Source organism: Globicephala melas, chromosome 15 (genome assembly GCF_963455315.2).
Source record: "Globicephala melas chromosome 15, mGloMel1.2, whole genome shotgun sequence".
In the NCBI taxonomy this organism is placed as follows: domain Eukaryota; kingdom Metazoa; phylum Chordata; class Mammalia; order Artiodactyla; family Delphinidae; genus Globicephala; species Globicephala melas.
The window spans coordinates 36,087,697-36,109,233 of NC_083328.1; the positions used below are offsets into that span (position 1 = coordinate 36,087,697).

Sequence of the window (21,537 nt, forward strand, 5' to 3'; positions counted from 1 at the left end):
GGTGATTTAAGACTATGAAACAGTGAGATTAATCTCTTCACTAACCCACGAAAACCAGTCTCATTATTTTGCAACATACCTTATAGATAGCTAAATCAAGACCACTATATAAAACGCATATCAATATTCTTTTTTTAAGCATTAAAAGAATGTCCATGTACTTCATAAGAATATATTTTTAAAAATTTAAATTCCAGGTGGTACAATACATGATCTGTTTCACAGTGAAAAATTAAAAAGAAAGATTAAGTATGGGTTTTGGCCAGTAGATTTAATGCTTTTATTCTTTCTTCTTCCTGGTGAAAGGAATGGCCACGACTTTTTCTAGATCTTTTCTGATACTCCCTTCCATTGTGTTGATCCTAGTCAGAAAACACCAGCATTCTGACTTTGAAGTGGAGCAAAGAGCATGGTACTGCTGAAACCCAGCAGAGCCAATCTTTTAGGCCTAAAATCTGCACATTTTTTCTTAAGCCCCTATTAAAGGTTGATATATACTTCTTGACAGAATAATATCATGATTCCAAGACTGAAATAAAAATCTGCTTTCTTGCATACATTTGAAATATTTGCTCACCCCAGTGTTTGGTTGGATTGGTAGGCTGGACTGTATTGAGAAAATCCTTGAATGAAGACATTTAATTCTATTAACAGGAACTCTGCTAACCAGAGGGTGAGAATGGAAGGAGGGAAGCTTGATGATTTGTATATCTATACTGGAATCTACCAACTTACTAACCCTAAACCAAACCAGAAACAAAAAGAAATAAAAATTCTCAAAATCACAACACATTTCATTTTGTTTGGATTTAAAGAATGAAAGTTGTGTAAGATATAAAAAAAATAAGTTAGGACAATAATGAGAGAAAAAAGAGCTGCACCAAGATTCCATACTGCTAGCAAGTATATACTGGCTAGAAAATTCTTAAATAGGCACTAAATAAGAACTGAATTAACTGAGGCAACACTAGCATAAATAGATTTCATTATTTTCCTTAAAAGATACCACATACAAACTAAAACAAAAATATCACTAATATCTATTTTATGAGCAAAACTATAAATTATAAAATGCAGCATTGCTGACGCTCTAGGACAGGGGTTTGTAAACTATGGTCAGTAGGCCAAATCCAGCTCAGAAAGGATTTTACATTTTTAAATGGTTACATGTTTAGATGGTTATCTAAGTGACTTACGTAATACCCTTGATTATGCCACTAAACCTACATAGCCTGAAGTACTTACTATCTGGCCCTTTAAGAAAAAGTTTGCCCCCCACCCCCCCCACCACACACACACAACAAGGCAAAAAGATGTATTCATTGTTGGCAGCAAACTGTTAGGTCAAGAAACATATTTTTATTCATAGTCTTTGGGCCAGTTATTCTACTGCTGGGAATTTGTCACAACAAAATAATCCAGTAAACCGGTGACTCATTTTCCCTCTAGTACAGTTCTGCAAAAGACAGTGAATTAATTGTTATTTATTGCTGTGACACAGATTATCCCAAAATTTAGCATATTTATTTATTTATTTATTTTAAAATCTTTTGGCCTTGCCACACAGCTTGTGCAATCTTAGTTCCCTGACCAGAGATTGAACCCACTCCCCTTGCACTGGGGGCATGGAGTCTTAACCACTGGACCACCAGGGAGGTCCTAGCATCTTAAAACAACAGTAAGCGTTTATGATCTCACGCAGTTCCTGTGGGTCAGGAATTTAGGAGTGGCTCAGCTGGGTGGTTCTGTCTCAAGGTCTCTCCTGAGGCTGTAGTCAAGCTATTGGCCAGGCTGCAGTTGTCTGAAGGCTGGACTGGGGCAGGAGGGTAAGCTCTCAGGGTGGTGCCCTTATGTGGCTGTGGGCGGGAGGCAGTAGTGTGTGGTTCTCTGTAGTTCTGACAAGAACATTGGTTGATGGTTTAAGTAACATTAATGATTAAGATAAAAGTGAAACAACAAAGATGTATGTCAGAACTTCACTCATTCATCCATGAGGTGAGCAACATTTTTGTTGGATTGAGTAACATTTTTTTAATACTGGAAGAGTATTTCCTCAAATTCTATTCTTAATGAAATTGCTTCAGATATGACATACTTTTAAGCTTAATTCACACTATTAACATTTTCTCAGTTGTTACTTTTTTAATCTAGACAATCAAAGCAATAAATTAAACCCCAATTTATAGTGTTTATCAATTTCCATGTTGTAAATACTCTCACCATGATTGATTTCAAATTATCAACATAACATTTCCATCATACAGATGTAAGTAGATGTAAAAATAACCTCAAGAGCACTGATAATAGTAAAATGTAGCCAAATCATGAGGAAATGAAGTTTTTATTATTACCTTTTATTATTACCTTTTGTGATTATTGTGATTGATAATAAGAAATATGTATTTGATCTTTGTCCTGGTTCTGGAATAGAGCGCCTAAAATCCTTATAAATTTCTAAGTGATGAGAGCCATAAAAGTGTCTTTTGTTATCTTAATGGGTGACTTTTGGAAAGCACCAAAGGATGGGGGTTGGTTGCCATGGGAAAAAAAAACAAGTGATTAGAGGGTTAGAACTTTTGACCACCTTCACCCAATTCCCCCACCCCTACCTCCAACCTCTGGCAACCACAAATCTGTTCTGTGTTTCTATGAGGTGTTTTTTTTTTTTAAGATTCCACATATAAGTAAGATCATACAGTGTTTGTCTTTCTGTGTCTGACTTATTTCACTGAGCATAATGCCCTCAAGGCCTATCCATGTTGTTGCAAGTGTCAGGATTCCTTTTTTTTTTTTTTTTATGGCCAAATAGTGTGTGTGTGTGTGTGTGTGTGTGTGTGTGTGTGTGTGTGTGTTATCAATCACATTTTCTTTATCCATTCCCCTGCTGATGGACACTTAGGTTGTTTCTACAACTTGGCCATTATAAATAATGCTGCAATGAACATGGGGGTGCAGATATCTCTTTGAGGTAGTGAGTATATTTCCTTCAGATATATACCCATAAGTGGAATTGTTGGATCATATGGTAGTTCTATTTTTTTAATTAATTTATTTATTTTTGGCTGCATTGGGTCTTCGTTGCTGCGCTCAGGCTTTCTCTAGTTGTGGCGAGCAGGGACTACTCTTCATTGCAGCGTATGGGCTTCTTATTGCGGTGGCTTCTCTTGTTGTGGAGCACGGGCTCTAGGCACATGGGCTTCAGTAGTTGTGGCATGTGGGCTCAGTAGTTGTGGCTCATCGGCTCTAGAGCACAGGCTCAGTAGTTGTGGCGTGCAGGCTTAGTTGCTCCGTGGCATGTGGGATCTTCCTGGACCAGGGCTCAACCCTGTGTCCCCTGCATTGGCAGGTGGATTCTTAACCACTGCGCCACCAGGAAAGTCCCTCTATTTTTAATTTTTTGAGGAACCTTCAATATCAGTGTTTATAGTGGCTGCACCATTTTACATTCCGACCAACAGAACACAAGGGTTCCCTTTTCTCCACATCCTGGCCAAAGCTTGTTATCTCCAGTCGCTCTGCCATTCTAACAGGTGTGAGGTGTTATCTCATAGTGGTTTTGATTTGCATTTCCCTAATGATTAGTGATGTCGAACACCTTTTCATGTATCTGTTGGCCATCTGAATATATTCTTTGGAAAAAAAGTCTATTCAGGCCCTTTGCCCATTTAAAAATTGGATTGTTTTTTCTTTTTTGCTATTGAGTTGTATGAATTCTTTATATATTTTGGATACAAACCCCTTATCATATAAGTGTCTGCGAATACTTTCTCCCATTCAGTAGGTTGTCTTTTAATTTTGTTGATCATTTTGTTTGCTGTGCAGAGCTTTTTTATTTTGATGTAGTTCTACCTGTTTATTTTCCTTCTGTTGCTTGTGCTAATGTCCTCCCTTTGATTGTGAGCTGGACCTAGTGACTAACTTCTAATGAACAGAATATAGCGAAAGTGATAAAAATGTCACTTCCAAGATTAGGTTACAAAATGAATGTAGCTTCCATCTTGGTCACGTTTTCTCTCTTTCTCTGATCACTCACTGTGGGGGAAGCCAGTTGCCATATCACAAGGTCACTCCAGCAACCTGGGAAGAGGCCCACATGGTGAAGAACTGAGGCCAATAGATACCAAGGAACTGAGGTCAGCCAGCAACAACAGGAGTGAACTTGGAAGTGGAGACTGCAGCGCTGGCTAACAGCTTGACTACAACCACCTCCCAGGAGACCCTCAGCCAGAACCACCTATCTACCAGCTCCTGGACTCCTGACCCACAGAAACTGTGAGGTAATAAATGTTTGTTGTTTCAAGGCTGCTAAGTTTTAGGGTAATTTGTTATGCAGCAATAGATAATGAATACAAGCCAAAAAGAGAGTATAACAGACATGAGCACCTGAAAGGGAAAAATCATGCATAAGTAGTAGTCCCAGGAGGAGTGGAAAGACAGGAAAGATCAGAAGAGAGATTGGTTGAGAATTTTCCAAAACTGACCAATATCAGGAAACACATTGTGAAAAGTGGTAAAAATCCTAAGCAGAGGAACACAAAGAAAACCACACAAAGGCACATCACTGTAAAAATGTTGAAAACCTAAAACAAAGAAAAAACAATATTAAAAGCAGCCAGAGGGCTTCCCTGGTGGTGCAGTGGTCGAGAGTCCGCCTGCCGATGCAGGGGACGCGGGTTTGTGCCCCGGTCCAGGAGGATCCCACGTGCCGCGGAGCGGCTGGGCCCGTGGGCCATGGCTGCTGGGCCTGCACATCCGGAGACTGTGCTCCACAGTGGGAGAGGCCGCAGCAGTGAGAGGCCCGTGTACCGCCAAAAAAAAAAAAAAAAAGCAGCCAGAGGTAAAGGACAGATCGCATTAAAAGTATAATAATAATACTGGCAGCTGACATATCAGTGGACATAATGGAAGCCAGAAGACAATAGAATGGAATGGATAAGCAAAAGTGATCTATCCATATGATAGAGTACTATTCAGAAATAAAAAAGAACAAGTATTTATTATAAACACCACAACATGAATGAACCTCCAAAAATTCTTCTAAGTGAAAGAAGCCAGACATAAAATACATACTATATGATTTTCTACATATGAATCCAAATGATTCCATTCTTATGAAATGCCCAGAATAGGTAAATATATAAAAACAGAAAGTAAACTAGTGGTTGCCTTGGGCTAGAGTTGGGAACAAGGAACGTTTGCTAATGAACATGAAAAATCTTTTCAGAGTGATGAAAATGTTCTAATATTGGATTTTGGTTACGGTCACACAACTCTGTAAATTTACTAAAAGCCATCAAACTTCATGGTATGAATTAATGATTAATGTTACAGTATGTAAATTATACCTCAGTAAATCTGTTTTAAAAAGAAGACAATAGAATTACATTGTAGAAGTGTTTAAAAAACCCTGCTAAAGTAAAATTCTATATCAAGGAAAAATTCCTTCAAAAACGAAGGCCAAAAATATATTTTCAGGCAAACAAAAACTCTGAGACTTTATCACCAGAAAATCTGCGCTAAAGGAAATAGATATTGTTTAGGCAGGAAGAAAACAGTTCTAGGTGGAAGCTTAAGGGTGAATGAAGGTTTAAAGAAAAATGCAAAGGGTAAATATGTGCTAAATTTATTTTAAATTAATTTTTATTGGAGTATAGCTGCTTTACAATGCTGTGTTAGTTTCTGCTGTACAGCAAAGTGAATCAGCTACACATATACATATATCCCTTCTTTTTTGGATTTCCTTCCCATTTAGGTCACCACAGAGCATTGAGTAGAGTTCCCTGTGCTATACAGTAGGTTCTCATTAGTTATCTATTTTATACATAGTATCAATAGTGTATATATGTCAATCCCAGTCTCCCAATTCATCCCACCCCCCCTCCTCCACCGGTATCCATAGGTTTGTTCTCTATTTCTGTGTCTCTATTTCTACTTTGCAAATAAGTTCATCTGTATCATTTTTCTAGATTCCACATATAAGCGAGATTATAAATATGTGCTAAATTTAAATGAATACCGATTGCACAAAAAACAATAATGTATTATGGGTTTTTAAAAATACACAGAATTGCAATAGTTGAACGAAATAGCACATATCTCTGTAAGTAGAATAAATGGAATTTAAGTGTGCTATGTACCTTGCATTGTCTGGAATGTGATAAATGTACTAGTTTATTGTAAACTTTAATAAGTTAAAAATGCACATTGTAATCTTAGGATAACCACCAAGAGAACAGAAAAATAACTTACAAATTCTAAACTAACAGAGGAGAAAATATAAAGTAAAAAAAAAAAAAAAACCCACTAAATCAATCCAAAAGACCAGAAAGGAAATAAGAGAATATGGAATTGGTGGGATAAATAGAAAACACTGAATAACATGGTAGATTCAAAACCAAATGAACTAGAATTTTTCTTAGTTGTAAAGGACCAAAGCTTCTATTTAAAAAGTAAAGATAGACAAATTAATGTTTTTTTAAACTTCAGCTATATTCTGTTTATAAGAAATACACCAAAAATATATGGCTACAGTTAGAATAAATGCAAAAGGATGGACAAGGAAAATATCCTTCAAAAATCAGGGAGAAATAAAATCATTTCCAGACCAAAATAACTGACAGTGTTTGGCACCAGCATAAAAACAGTAAAGGACGTGGTACAGAATGTACTGCAGGCAGAAGGAAAGTTACTGGAGAAGCACGAGGAGAAAACAGAAAGAGCTAACTATGTACATGAATTTAAATGACCATTGTCTTCCCCAAACAACAATAATGTTTTGTGGAGTTAAAAAAGAGAATTAAAATATATAATAATAGTATATAAGTTGGTGATGGTGGAATGTGTGTGAATAAAATTCAAGTGTTCCAAGGTCTTAGTATTTTCCAGAAGCAGAGGAAAGATACTAATTCACCTGAGACTTTGATAAATTACATATGTGTATCTCAATATCTAGGCTTACCACTAAAATAAGAATATATAGTTTCCAGTTAGTGTGGGGTAGGGAGGAAAATATAGAGTGAGAAAAAATAATCCAGAAAAGGGAGAGAATAAGCCATATAGACTAAGCGGGACTAGTATAAAATATAAAATGATAGATATAAATTTTAATATATCATAAGTAATACTCGTAAATAGCCTACATATTCCATTTAGAAGACAAATATTACCAGACTGGGTAAAATACTCACCTGTTCTTCTTGCCACTTTATGGCCTAGTGTGGCCTCTTGGGTAGTTTACCTGGAATGCCCCCTCAAAGCCTTCCTAGCACTGAGCCAGCATCCCTGCTTCATTACGTTCAAATAGCTTGGTGGATGAATCAGCCAATCTCAGAGCTGCCCTAACTTGGGAAATCTTTTTAAATGAAATAATAAACCTTCCTAATAAACCAGCTGAGTGTGGGTTATCTGTTACTTACAATCAAAAGTATCCCAACTGGTATAATATTTTTTTTTATTTTCATTCCTAGAAATTTATGTTAAAATTTTGTTTGTTGGGTGATATTACATTCAATATTTTCTGCATTAACCAATATCCCTATTACTGGAAGTACCAGTCAGAGGCTGGAAGACCATTCAGTGAGGATGTTATAGAAAGGATTCAAGCACAGGGCAATGTTTAAGATCCCTTCCAACCCTAAGATTCCTGGAGTCTATAGTTTTGTACTTGCTTACCGAATGACGACTTCTTCCATAGTGGTGACGGAGGCCCCAAAGCCGGCAATGCCCAGCTCTTCCTGCCTCAGTTCCAAGTCAGTAAATAGAGATTCAAACCTGGGATGGAAAAACAGTTTTATTCCTCAAAGGTGGAAGGTGAATCCCTCATTATCACCATTGGCTTTCTACAGAGGAAAAAGCATGGGCTATGGAGTCTAGAATATTTTTGTTCAAATCTCAACTCGGTCCCTCTCTTGCTTCATGCCTCTGAACTTGAACAATGAGCATAATAGCATTTACTTCAAAAACTTTCTGTAAGGGGCTTCCCTGGTGGCACAGTGGTTGAAAGTCCGCCTGCCGATGCAGGGGACACGGGTTCGTGCCCCGGTCTGGGAGGATCCCACATGCCGCAGAGCGGCTGGGCCCGTGAGCCATGGCCATTGAGCCTGCGCGTGCGGAGCCTGTACTCCACAATGGGAGAGGCCGCAACAGTGAGAGGCCTGCATACAGCAAAAAAAAAATAGAAAAAAAAACTTTCTGTAAGGATAAATCAAACATACATCTAGCACATTGCAGATACAAAGTAAATATTAATTAATCTCTTTTATTTTGAGCAAGAAGAAATAACAGTACTATTTTTGGAGTGCTTACTAAATGCCAGGGGCCATTCTAAGCCCTTTTCCATTTATTAACTCTGTGAATCCTCTCAACAGCTCGCTGAGGACAGTGCTGAGAAGGTAAATAACTTCCGTGGGAGCCTGGCAACAACTGGACTGGAAGTCAGCCACACCTACTAGATTGCCCATAGTAGTCAGCCTGCCACAACAGAAGAGCACACATAGCTCACATAGGAAACACCTGCAGAGCATAGAGCACTGGTGACCAGACAGGAATGCACCGCTGGGATGCATAGGATGTGATGTCCCCTACCTAAGGCCACTTCTCCAAGATCAGGAAATGTAACCAATCTATCAAAAACGTAAAAATAAAAACAGCTGGAATTAGGCAAAATGAGGTGACAGAAGAATATTTTTCAAATGAAGGAACAAGATAAAACCCCAGAAACAGAACTAAGTGAAGTCGCTTAACTGATAAAGAGTTCAAGGTAATTATCCTAAAGATGCTCAAAGAATTCAGGAGAAATATGGGTGAACACAGTGAAAAGTTTAACAAGGGGTTAGAAAATATGAAGAAGAACCAAACAGAGCTGAAGAATACAATAATTGAAGTAAAAAATACACTAGAAGGAATCAACAGTAGATTAAACAATACAGAAAAATGGATCAGCTAACTGGAAGACAGAGTAATGGAAATCACTCAAGCTGAAATAGAAACAAGAATTTTTTAAAATGAGGACAGTTTAAGAGACTTCTTAGACAATATCAAGTGTACTAACATTCACATTACAGGGGTCCCAGAAGGAAAAGAGAGAGAGATAAAGGGACTGAGGACATATTTGAAGACATAATAGCTGAAAACTTCCCTAACCTGGGAAGGGAAACAGATATTCAGGTTCAGGAAGTAAGAGAGTCCCAAACAGGACCAACCCAAAGAAGACCACACCAAAACACATTGTAGTTAATATGGCAAAAATTAAAGACAAAGAGAAAATATTAAAAGCAGCAAGGGAAAAGCAACAAGTTATGTAAAAGGGGACTCCCATAAGGCTATCAGGTGACTTTCAGCAGAACCTCTGCAGGCTAGAAGGGAGTGGCACAATATTTTTAAAATGATGAAAGGGAAAAACCTACAACCAATAATACTCTACCCAGAAAGGCTGTCATTCAGATTTAATGGGGAGATCAAAAGTGTTACAGACAATAAAAGCTAAAAGAGTTCAGCACCACAAAACTAGCTTTACAAGAAATGTTAAAGGGACTTCTCTAAGCAAAAAGAAAAGGTCACAAGTAGAAATGTGAAAATTATGAAAGGAAAAATCTCATTAGTAAAGGCAAATATACAGTAAAGGTACTAAGTCAACCACTTATAATGCTATTAGGAAGGTTAAAAGACAAAAGTAGTATAATCATCTATATCCACAATAAGTAGTTAAGGGATACACAAAACAAAAAGATGTAAAATATGATGTCAAAAACAGTAAACATTGGTGGGGGGAAGTAAAAATGCAGGGTTGTTAAAATACGTTCCAACTTAAGAGATCAGCAACTTGAAATTATAGATATAGATATATAGATATAGTTTGCTATACATTAACCTCATGGTAACCACAAACCTAAAATCTGTAATAGATATACTCACAAAAAAGGGAAAGGAATCCAAATAGAACAATAAAGATAGTCATCAAATCACAAGGAAAGAGAGCAAAAGAAGAAGAAAGAAACAAAAAAGAACTACAAAACAACCCCCAAACAATTAACAAATGGCAATAAGTACAAAGCTATCAATAATTACTTTCAATGTAAATGGTCTAAATACTCCCATCAAAAGACAGAGTGGCTGAATGGATACAAAAACAAGACCCATTTATACATTGCCTACTAGAGACTTCAGATCTAAATACACACACAGACTAAAAATGAGGGGATGGAAAAAGGTATTCCATGCTAATGGAAATAAAAAGAAAGCCAGGGTAGCAATACTTGTATCAGACAAAATAGACTTTAAAATGAAGACAGTAACAAGAGACAAAGAAGTACATTATATAATGATGAAGGGATCAATCCAAGAAGAAGATATAACAATTGTAAATATATATGCACCCAATATAGGATCACCTAAATACATAAAGCAAATATTGACAGACATAAAGGGAGACATTGATAGTAACACAATAATACTAGGGGACTTTAACTCCCCACTTACATCAATGAACAGACCATCCAGACAGAAAATCAATAAGGAAACTCTGGGCTTAAATGACACATTACACCAGATGGACTCTCTTTCTCTGTGTGTGTATATATATATATACATACATACATATATATATATATATATATGGAACATTCCATCCAAAAGAAGCAGAGTACACATTCTTTTCAAGTTCACATGGAATATTCTCCAGGATAGATCAAATGCCAGGCCAAAAAACAAGTCTCGGTAAGTTTAAGAAAACTGAAATCATATCAAGCATCTTTTCTGACCAAAACACTATGAGACTAGAAATCAACTACACGAAAAAAACTGCAAAAACCACAAACACCTGGAGGCTAAACAATATGCTACTAAACAACGAATGAGTCACTGAAGAAATCAAAGAAGAAATTAAAAAATACCTGGAGACAAATGAAAATGAAAACACAATAATCCAAAATGTACATGATACAGCAAAGGCAGTTCTAGAGGGAAGTTTATAGTGATACAAGCCTACCTCAGGAAACAAGAAAAATCTCAAATAAACAATCTAAACTTACACCTAAAGGAACCAGAAGAAGAAAAATAAACAAACCCAAAGTTAGTAGAAGAAAATAAATCATAAATATTAGAGCAGAAATAAATGAAATAAAGACAAAAAATAGAAAATAATCAATAAAACTAAGAACAGTTTCTTTGAAAAGATAAAAAAATTGATAAGCCTTTAGCCAGACTCATCAAGAAAATAAGAGAGAGGGCCCAAATCAATAAAATCAGAAATGAAAAAGGAGAAGTTACAATGGACACCACAGAAACACAAAGGAATATAAGACATTACTATGAACAGTTATACACCAATAACATGGACAACCTAGAAGAAATGGACAAATTCACAGAAATGTACAATCTCCCAAGACTGAAACAGGAAGAAATAGAAAATATGAACAGACCAATTACCAGTAATGAAATTGAATCAATAAAAAACAAAACAAAACAAAACAAACCTCCCAACAAACAAAAGTCCAGGACCAGATGTCTTCACAGGTGAATTCTACCAAACATTTAGAGAAGAAAAATTCTTCTCAAACTATTCCAAAAAATTGCAGAGAAAGTAATGCTTCCAAACTCTATCTACAAGGCCCTGATACCAAAACCAGACAAAGATACAGCACAAAAAAAGAAAATTATAGGCCAATATCACTAATGAACATAGATGCAAAAATCCTCAACAAAATATTAGCAAACTGAATTCAACAACACATTAAAAGGTTCATACACCATGATCAAGTGGGATTTATCCCAGGGATGCAAGGTTGGTTCAATATCGGCAAATCAATCAATGTGATGCACCACATTAACAAACTAGAGAATAAAACCATATGATCATCTCAATAGATGCAGAAAAAGCTTTTGGACAAAATTCAACATCCATTTATGATAAAAACTCTCCACAGCGTGGATATAGAGGGACCATTCATCAACATAATAGGGCCATATATGATAAGCCCACAGCTGACATCATACTTGACAGCGAAAAGCTGAAAGCACTTCCTCTCAGATCAGGAGTAAGACAAGGATGCCCACTCTCACCACTTTCATTCAACATAATATTAGAAGTGCTGGCCACAGCAATCAGACAAGAAAAAGAAGTAAAAGGAATCCAAACTGGAAAGGAAGAAGTAAAACTGTCACTGTTTGCAGATGACATGATACTGTACATAAAAATTCGAAAGATGCTACCAGAAAACTACTAGAGTTCATCAATGAATTTGGTAAAGTTGCAGGATACAAAATTAATACACAGAAATCTGTTGCATTTCTATACACTAACAACGAAAGATCTGAAAGAGAAATTAAAGAAACAATCCCATTTACCATCACATCAAAAGAATAAAATACTTGGGGATAAACCTACCTAAGGAGTCAAAAGACCTGTACTAAGAAAACTATAAGATGCTGATGAAAGAATTCGAAGGTGACACAAACAGATGGAAAAATATACCATGTTCTTGGATAGGCAGAATCAATATTGTGAAAATGACTATACATAGAAAATCCTCAAGATGCCACAAAAAAAACTACTCATCAATGAATTTGGTAAAAGTTGCAGGATACAAAATTAATAGACAGAAATCTACTGTGTTTCTATACACTTACAACAAATTATCAGAAAGAGAAATGAAGGAAACAATCCCGTTTACTGTCACATAAAAAAGAACACAATACCTAAGAATAAACCTACCTAGGGAGATAAAAGACCTGTACTTGGAAAACTATGAGACACTGATGAAAGAAATTCAAGACAACACAAAGTGGTGGATATACTGTGTTCATGGATTGGAAGAATTATTATTATTAAAATGACCACACTACCCAAGGCAATCTACAGATTCAATGCAATCTCTATCAAAATACCAATGACATTTTTGACAGAACTAGAACAAATAAGTCTAAAATTTGTATGGAAACACAAAAGGCCCCAAATAGCCAAAGCAATCTTTAGGAAGAAGTCTAGAGCTGGAGGTATCATGCAAAGCTACAGTAATCAAAACAATATGGTACTGGCACAAAAACAGACAAATAAACCAATGAAACAGAATACAGAACCCAGAAATAAACCTATGCACCTATGGTCAATTAATTTACAACAAAGGAGGCAAGAATAGGCAATGGGGAAAACACAGTCTCTTAATTAAGTTGTGCTGGGAAAACTGGACAACTACATGTAAAAGAGTGAAATTAGAACATTTTCTCACATCATATACAAAAGTAAACTCAAAATAGATTAATGATCTAAATGTAAGACCAGAAGTCATAAAACTCCTAGAAGAAAACATAGGCAGGACACTTTTTGACATAAATCGTAACAATATATTTTTGGATCTGTCTCCTAAGGCAAAGGAAACAAAAGCAAAAATAAACAAATGGGACCTAATTAAACTTAAAAGCTTTTGCACAGCAAAGGAAACTATTGACAAACAAAAAGATAAACTACTGAATGGGAAAAAATATTTGCAAATAGTATATGACTGATAAGGGGTTAATATCCAAAATATATAAACAGCTCATTCAACTCAATATCAAAGAAAAAACAACCTGATTTTAAAATGGGCAGAAGATCTGAATAGGCATTTTTCCAGTTTGGATGGAAGGGTGTGAAAGCCACTGTGAAGTAGACTAAGTAATGCATGGGTGATGAGATAAAGCAGGCAACATGCTTAGCCCATTTTAAGAGAGTTTTGATTGTGCAGGGTTGCAGGGCATGGAGTGGTGGCTGGAAAGACAGGTAGGCTCAAGAGAGTGTTTTTCCAGATCACACTAATATGTTCATGGAAATGACCCAAAGAGAGAGAAGTTGGTGATGTAGATGAGAGAGGAAATTATCAAACAAGTGAACTCTTGAGAAGGTGAGGTGGGTGGGTACTTGTGTGAACTCTTGAGAAGGTGAGGTGGGTGGGTACTTGAGAAGGTGAGGTGGGTGGGTACTTGAAGCAAGCAAGTTTGTAGGTTTGTGACAGGGATAAAATAGAGTTCTTGTTGGATGGTGTTTATTTTCTCAATGAAGTATAAGGTAAGATTCCTCTCTGAAAGCAACATGAGGACTGAGGAGAGGGAGAGAGGGAAGTGTTGGGAACCAATTTGAGGTCTAAGATAATTACAGGGCTGACTTCTGCTCCCACCCCACATCAGAAATCCACTTATAACTTTATAGTCAGCCTTCCATATCCAAATGTTCCACATCCACAGATTTAACCAAATGGGGATAGTGTAGTACCATAGTAACCTATTTATTGAAAAAATCTGTGTATAAGTGGACCCACACAGTTCAAACCTGTGTGGTTCAAGGGTCAACTGTAATTTAAAGGAAAATCAAGTAAAATCTTCATCTGAGCTCAGTTACTTGGGTGCATGTAATTAGAGTTCACACAATCAAGGGCCCCTCTAAAGCCATCTCAAAGAATTTGATTTTAACCTGAAGGCAACTGGGAACCATCAAGGGTTTTTAAGGAGAAGAAAACATGATCAGAGTCCTGTATTTTCAAGTGCACTCTGGCTGGGGTGTGGTGTCTTTCTAGGAAATACCAAAGGCCTAGGGATCCAGACCATTACAGCTTCCAGTGCCCTTGGCGAGGACAGGGATAGGAGAGACAACTGTACACTCAGTACATGCAAACAATTACTCCAGACGTCTCAGGTATGGCATACTTGTGCACGCTCTCTTTAGGAAGTATAAATGTTATTTCTTCTCCAGTGCTAGACTGGAAAATTGCATTTGGTGTGTGTTGATAAATCAGATGAGAAATCTTCTCCATGTTACAGTGAGGTTTTTTCACTAAAGTCATATAATATCCTGCACCTGAAACAACATTTAAAAGATCATGAAACAGTTTTACCCTTTTCAGTCACATTTAGCATTCTATATCCTAGAACAGGATAGCTCCACAGGACAGGGAAGCTGGTGAGCCCTGCAGACTTGAATTTAAACCACAGTGAACTTGCCTTTGAAGGTCTATAATGCTACTCTTGAGTCTTACCTTCTACTCCATAGTTGGGAGGTGATAATAGCACATTTAGCAATGCTAGGCAAAATAAAGGAGGGTTGTATTAAGGGCAACACTCTCTTTAAGTGATAACTAATGTGGGGAAGTGAAAACTTAGTAGGTAGGGGCCTTGGACATTAAGGTTAAGAACAAGTATACCTCTATCATAATTAAATTATGTTTTTGAGGATACATACCTTATGGTATTCTAAACATTCTTTCAGAAATTACTAGTAACACTTGTTACTACACTGCTTGCAATGCACTCATTCAACAAACATTCACTGAGCTCTTATGATGTGACAGGCACTCTTCTAGGTACTGAGCACATAGCAGTGGACCAAATAGTCAAAGATCCCTACTCTCAAGGGGCTTTCATTAAAGGGATGTGAGACAGATAATAAGATAAATAAGTAAAATTTAAAGTATATTAGTGACAAGTGCTAAGGCGAAAGATGAACAGGGGAGGGGATACAGAGTATTGGGGATTGTGACTTTAAACAGGGTCACAAGGAAGGCCTTACTGAAAATGTGACATCTGTAAAAGGACTGAAGACCTAAGGAAGAGGAGAAGCCATGACAATATGTGGCCCGGAGGAAGGAGCAGGCCCAGTATGCTGGATAAGAAAGGTGGCCATGAGGCAGGAGCAGACCAAAGCAGCTGAAGAACTTTAGGAAATGTGGTCAGGGTAATAGGACCAGGCAAAGCAAGGCCTTTGGGCCACTCCCAAGACTCTGCCTTTTCCTTTCAGTGGGACAGGAAGTCATTGGTGGACTGAGCAGAAGAGTGACACACTCATTCTGACAAATGGGCAGAGGCCAGGGGTGGGTTAGAAGCAACTGCAATAATGCAGGTAGAGGGACGGCAGCCTGGACCAGGACGCTAACAAGTGGTAGAGGTGGGAGGAAAGCAAGTTCACTAGAGTTTGCAGGTGGATCAGTTATGGGCTATGAGAGACAGAGGATCAGGGAGCCCCCAAGGTTCTGGCCAAGCACCTAGAAGAATGGAGCTGCCGGGCTTCCCTGGTGGCGCAGTGGTTGAGAGTCCTCTTGCCGATGCAGGGGACACGGGTTCGTGCCCCGGTCCAGGAAGATCCCACATGCCGCGGGGCAGCTATGCCCGTGAGCCATGGCCGCTGAACCTGTGTGTCCAGAGCCTGTGCTCCGCAATGGGAGAGGCCACAACAGTGAGAGGCCCACATATAGCAAAAAAAAAAAAAAACAGAAAAAAAAGAATGGAGCTGCCTTTACTGTGGGGGAGATGGTTTGGCAGTAAAGAGCTGGAGCTCAGCTCTGCACAGGTTTTGGACAAGTCTTTCAGGTCTGTTCACCGTCTATGTGGATGTGTGGAGTAGGCAGTTAAATACACAAATCTGGAGTTCAGTTGAGAGGTCCAGCCAGAGATACATACGTTTTTCAGCCAGGTAAGTATTTAAAGTCAGGACACTGGATGAGATCACTAAGTCAGTGGGCAGAGGAAGAAAAGTAAAGCAACCAAGGCATTTCCATGTTTAGAAGTAGAAGTGATGCAAAGGAGCATTCAGAGACATAAGAGGGAAACACAGAGGTCTGGGGGTCCAGGAAAACAAGGGGAGGATGTTTGTGGTGGGATGCTGATGAGGAGCACACCCAGTTGTGGAAACAACAACTCGCACTTTTGCATGCACTAGCTCCCACTTTGAGGAACATGGTATCTTAATCTCCGTTTTATAGATCAGAAAACTAAGGCCAAAAAAGGATGAACTAACTTGGTAGAAAGGATGAAGAGGGAGTAAACTACCAGAGTGGAACTCAAACACAGGCCTTCTAACTCCAAGTCTCAGAGATTTTTTCTGCTTCATTCCTTCTTCGTTCTCACAAGCCCCTCTGCGTGGGGCCTCGGGTCTCTACCCACAGGTAGCAGAACAGGATGTCTAGAGAAGGCCTCTCCCTGCCTGATCTCAGGGGTCCTTCAGGAACGTTACCAATGGATACTTTCTCCAGCACACTGGGCCAGCAACGCTGACCCCACACAGAATGGAGTTTCGGCTGCCTGCCCGGGGCCACTCACCATATTTCTGCTTCAGGAACAGAGATGACCTGCAGCACTGCAGCTCCCCCTTGGCCATGATGGCGATGCGGTCCCCCAGCAGGTTGGCCTCATCCATGAAGTGGGTGGTCAGCAGGATGGTGCGGTCACTTTTGTGCTGCTGAGGAAGGTCCCAGATGGCCCTCCTGGAGATGGCGTCAACGCCTGAGGTTGGCTCATCCAGCATCAGCACCTGAAGGGCAGAGGAATGACCTTGTGATGACGGCAGAGTCACGTCCCAGGCCCCAGCTGGCTGCACTGCAGGCCCTATGTGACTGGAGGTCAATGAAGATTCAGCAGTACCACCCACACGAGACTGCCCATCCAGGGTGTCCAGAGCTGAGGTGCCTGGGCCATGGCTGAAGGGCCTGCAGCCAGCCCAGGCCAAGTGGGAACTATAAAGTGATACTTCTGGGCCCTGCTGACCCAACGTGTTTGTCTACTGCATGTGGGGGCCCTGACCTGTGTCTTTAAGGAAGCCAGGCCCTGCCGCCCCCTACCTTGGAGCCTGCGATGAGGGTGATGCCGATGAGGGCGATGCCAATGGAGAGCTTGTGCCTCATTCCCCCACTCAGGAACCTGCTCCGGGAGTCCCGTTTGTCCTCCAGACTGAGGATGTGCAGCACACAATTGATTTCTTCAGGGCACTTCTGGCGCAACAAGTCTTTCAGCTGAAATAGCAGAGGACAGAGATCTGGCAGCAGCTTCTGACGGGAGGCTGGCTCGTCCAACAAGCATTTTGCTTGAACAGCAGTCCTCCCTTATCTGAGGTTTCGGTTTCCACAGTTTTAGTTACCCACTACCCACAGTCAACTATGGTTTGAAAATATTAAATGAAAAATTACAGAAATAGGGGACTTTCCTGGTGGCGCAGTGGTTAAGACTCCGCCTGCCAATGCAGGGGACACGGGTTTGAGCCCTGGTCCAGGAAGATCCCACATGCCACGGAGCAACTGAGCCCGTGCGCCACAACAACTGAGCCTGTGCTCTAGAGCCCTCGAGCCACAACTACTGAGCCTGCATGCCACAATTACTGAAGCCCGTGCATGTAGAGTCAGTGCTCTACAAGAGAAGCCACCGCAGTGAGAAGCCCGTGCACCGCAACGAAGAGTAGTCCCCGCTCACTGCAACTAGAGAAAGCCCGCGCACAGCAATGAAGACCCAATGAAGAAGCCAAAAAATACATAAATAAATAAATAAGTATTTAAAAATTATAGAAATAAACAACTCATAATTTTAAATTGTGCACCGTTCTGAGTATCCTGAACTCTGAAATCCTGTGCCATCCGGCTCTGTCCTGCTCGGGATCCCCAACCATCGACATCGTCTGCCCTTGACATCCAACCGTCGACGTTGTCATGACTTGATGATCCAGGATCACCTGGAGCAGATGATTCTCCTCTGATGTATTGTCACTAGGTCAATAGCCTAATGCTGTGTCACAATGCTTATATCATTCACCTGACTTCATCTCATCACATGGGCATTGTATCATCTCAAATCACAAGAAAGGTAAGTACAGTACAATAAGATATTCTTAGAGAGAGAGAAAGCGAGACCACATTCACATAACTTTAATTACAGTATATTGCTATAATTGTTCTATTTTATTATTAGTTATTGTTTTGGTTTTTAAAATTTTTTTTATTTTTTAACATCTTTATTGGAATATAATGGCTTTACAATGGTGTTTTAGTTTCTGCTTTATGACAAAGTGAATCCGTTATACATATACATATATCCCCATCTCTCTTCCCTCTTGCGTCTCCCTCCCTCCCACCCTCCCTATCCCACCCCTCTAGGTGGTCACAAAGCACTGAGTTGATCTCCCTGTGCTATGCGGCTGCTTCCCACTAGCTATTGGTTTAATGTCTTACTGTGCCTAATTTACAAATTAAACTTTGTCATAGGTATGTATGTATAGGAAAAAACATAGTATATATAGACTTCGGTACTATCTGAGGTTTCAGGCATCCACTGGTGGTCTTGGAACAAATCCCCTGCAAATAAGCCAGGACTATTGTATATACATAAACTGTACATAAGAAAGACACACAATAAACTTACTACCTTCAGGGAAAGGGATAAACAAAAGACTTTTGTATCTTTTTTTTTTTTGCCCACACCATGAGGCTTGTGGGATCTTAGTTCCCTGACCAGGGATTGAACCCAGGCCCTTGGCAGTGAAAATGTGGAGCCTTAACCACTGGACTGCCAGGGAATTCCCGGCTTTTGCATCTTGAACCATTTAAATATATGACTTATTAATACTAAGTACCGCAGCATATTAAAAGGATTATACACCATGACCAAGTGGGATTTATCCCAGGAATGCAAGGAAGGTTCAGCATATTAAAAATCAATGTAAGTGTTGTATAATAAAGAATCTGGATGGCCTCTGTCCCCAGTTACTGGGAGGGGCCTCTAAATCCTTGGAGTATAGGGGTGTCTTTGCTATTCCTGGTAGTACCCTCAGGCCACACCTGAGTTTATGCTAATGAGGTGGTCAAGATCTGGGCTGGTCATACCAAAAAGACAAACCATGTGATTTGATGGTTGGGGCTTTGAGCCATGATATCAATCTGACCTCCCAATCTGCTGGGAGGGAAAGACTGCAGACTGAGCTCAGTCACGAGGTCCATGATTCAATCATTCACGCCCATGTAATGAAACCCCAGTAAAAACTAGACACTTGAAGCTTAGGTGAGCTACCCTCTATATAGCAATGTGCCAGGAGCGTGACACATTCTGAAGACATGGAAGCTTTTCATTTGGGACCCTCCCAGACATCACCCTATATGTCTCTTCTTTTGGCTGGTCCTGATTCTTTTTTTAAATATTTATTTATTTATTTGGCTGCGCCAGGTCTTAGTTGTGGCACGAGGGATCTTCATTGCAGCATGCGGGATCTTTTTATTTAGTTGTGGCATGTAAGCTCTTAGTTGTGGCATGCAGGATCTAATTCCCTGACCAGGGATCGAACCCATGTCCCCTGCATTGGCAGGTGGATTCTGAACCACTCTGCCACCAGGGAAGTCCCCTGGTCAATTGATTTTTGACAAAGGTGCAAAGACCATTCAATGGGGAAAAAAACAGTCTTTTCAACAAATGGTGCTGGACAACTGGATATCCACATGCAAAAGAATGAATTTGACACCTACCTCATACCATATAAAAATTAGCTCAAAATGAATCAAAGACCTAAATGTAAGAACTAATGTATGGGACTTCCCTGGTGGTGCAGTGGTTAAGAATCCGCCTGCCAATGCAGGGGGCACGGGTTTGAGCCCTGGTCCGGGAAGATCCCACACGCTGCAGAGCAACTGAGCCCATGTGGCAGAACTACTAAGCCTATGCTCTAGAGCCCGAGAGCCACAACTACTGGGCCCATGTGCCGCAACTACTGAAGCCTGCGAGCCTAGAGCCCGTGCTCCCCAACAAGAGAAGCCACTGCAATGAGAAGCCCGCGCACCACAACGAAGAGTAGCCCCCGCTCGCCACAACTAGAGAAAGCCCGCACGCAGCAACGAAGACCCAACGCAGCCAAAAATAAATAATAAAATAAATAAATAAATAAATAAATAAATAAATTTATTTTAAAAAGAACTAATGTTTGAAACTCTTAGAACGAAACATAGGTGGGAATCCTATGCAATGCTTTTTATTTTTAAATTTTATTTATTTATTTATTTATTTATGGCTCTAGAGTGGACAGATGTATGTATTATTTATTTATTTATGATTATTTATTTATCATTCATGGTCTGCATTTTGGCAGAATTTGCAATTACATTAATTAATTAATTCAGTCATTCATTCAATGATATTTGTTGAGTGCCTATCCTTTGCCAAGCGCGGTTCCAGGCACTGTGGATCCAGAAGTGAACAGAACAAGGTTTCTAGGGAGAGGGATGGGGGAGACAGAGAAATAACACACACACACACACACACACACACACACACACACACACACATATATGTATACACAAACCAGATGAGCACAGACTGTGATGAATACTAGGAACAGAATATAAGGGAATGCAATAGGGGAGTGTCTATGGAGTGTTTCTATCAGTCGGCCTTCTTAAACAATGTTTGTACCTGACTTGCCTCCTTGATCACTTAGCCTGTTGTCTAGCTGGATCACCCTTCAAGTACTGAGGACCTCACAAGTCTACATAGAAGGGGAGGCCTTCCCTAAATGATCATGCTGCCAGAAGTAGCAATGCCTGTATCTGAGAGAGGACCACCTGTCTGGAGACATTACTGCACCCCCATCCTGATGCATCCAGAGCCCATCCAGCATGTATCTGCTGGGCTGAAACTTGGTTTTTAAAGTCCCAGTACCAAAGGCACCTCAGACCAAACTTCACAATATTGCTGCTCTTCAAATGCCTTCAGTGGAAGGTGCATCAGCAACCTGTGAGGAGAATTGTGGCAGCTTGACTTTGAAGTGCTCAT

The 21,537-nt window shown here is 39.6% G+C and overlaps 1 protein-coding gene across 1 annotated transcript in view; it reads right to left on the reverse strand.

The window, feature by feature from the left end:
• LOC115848124 (ATP-binding cassette sub-family A member 17-like) overlaps window positions 1–21,537 on the reverse strand; it is a 65,376-nt gene that overhangs the window by 22,265 nt on the left and 21,574 nt on the right. Inside the window, 5 exon segments of the mRNA XM_070043719.1 lie at window positions 578–740; window positions 7,672–7,770; window positions 14,674–14,824; window positions 17,059–17,269; window positions 17,577–17,747. Of these exon segments, the coding sequence (XP_069899820.1) occupies window positions 578–740; window positions 7,672–7,770; window positions 14,674–14,824; window positions 17,059–17,269; window positions 17,577–17,747 (795 nt within the window).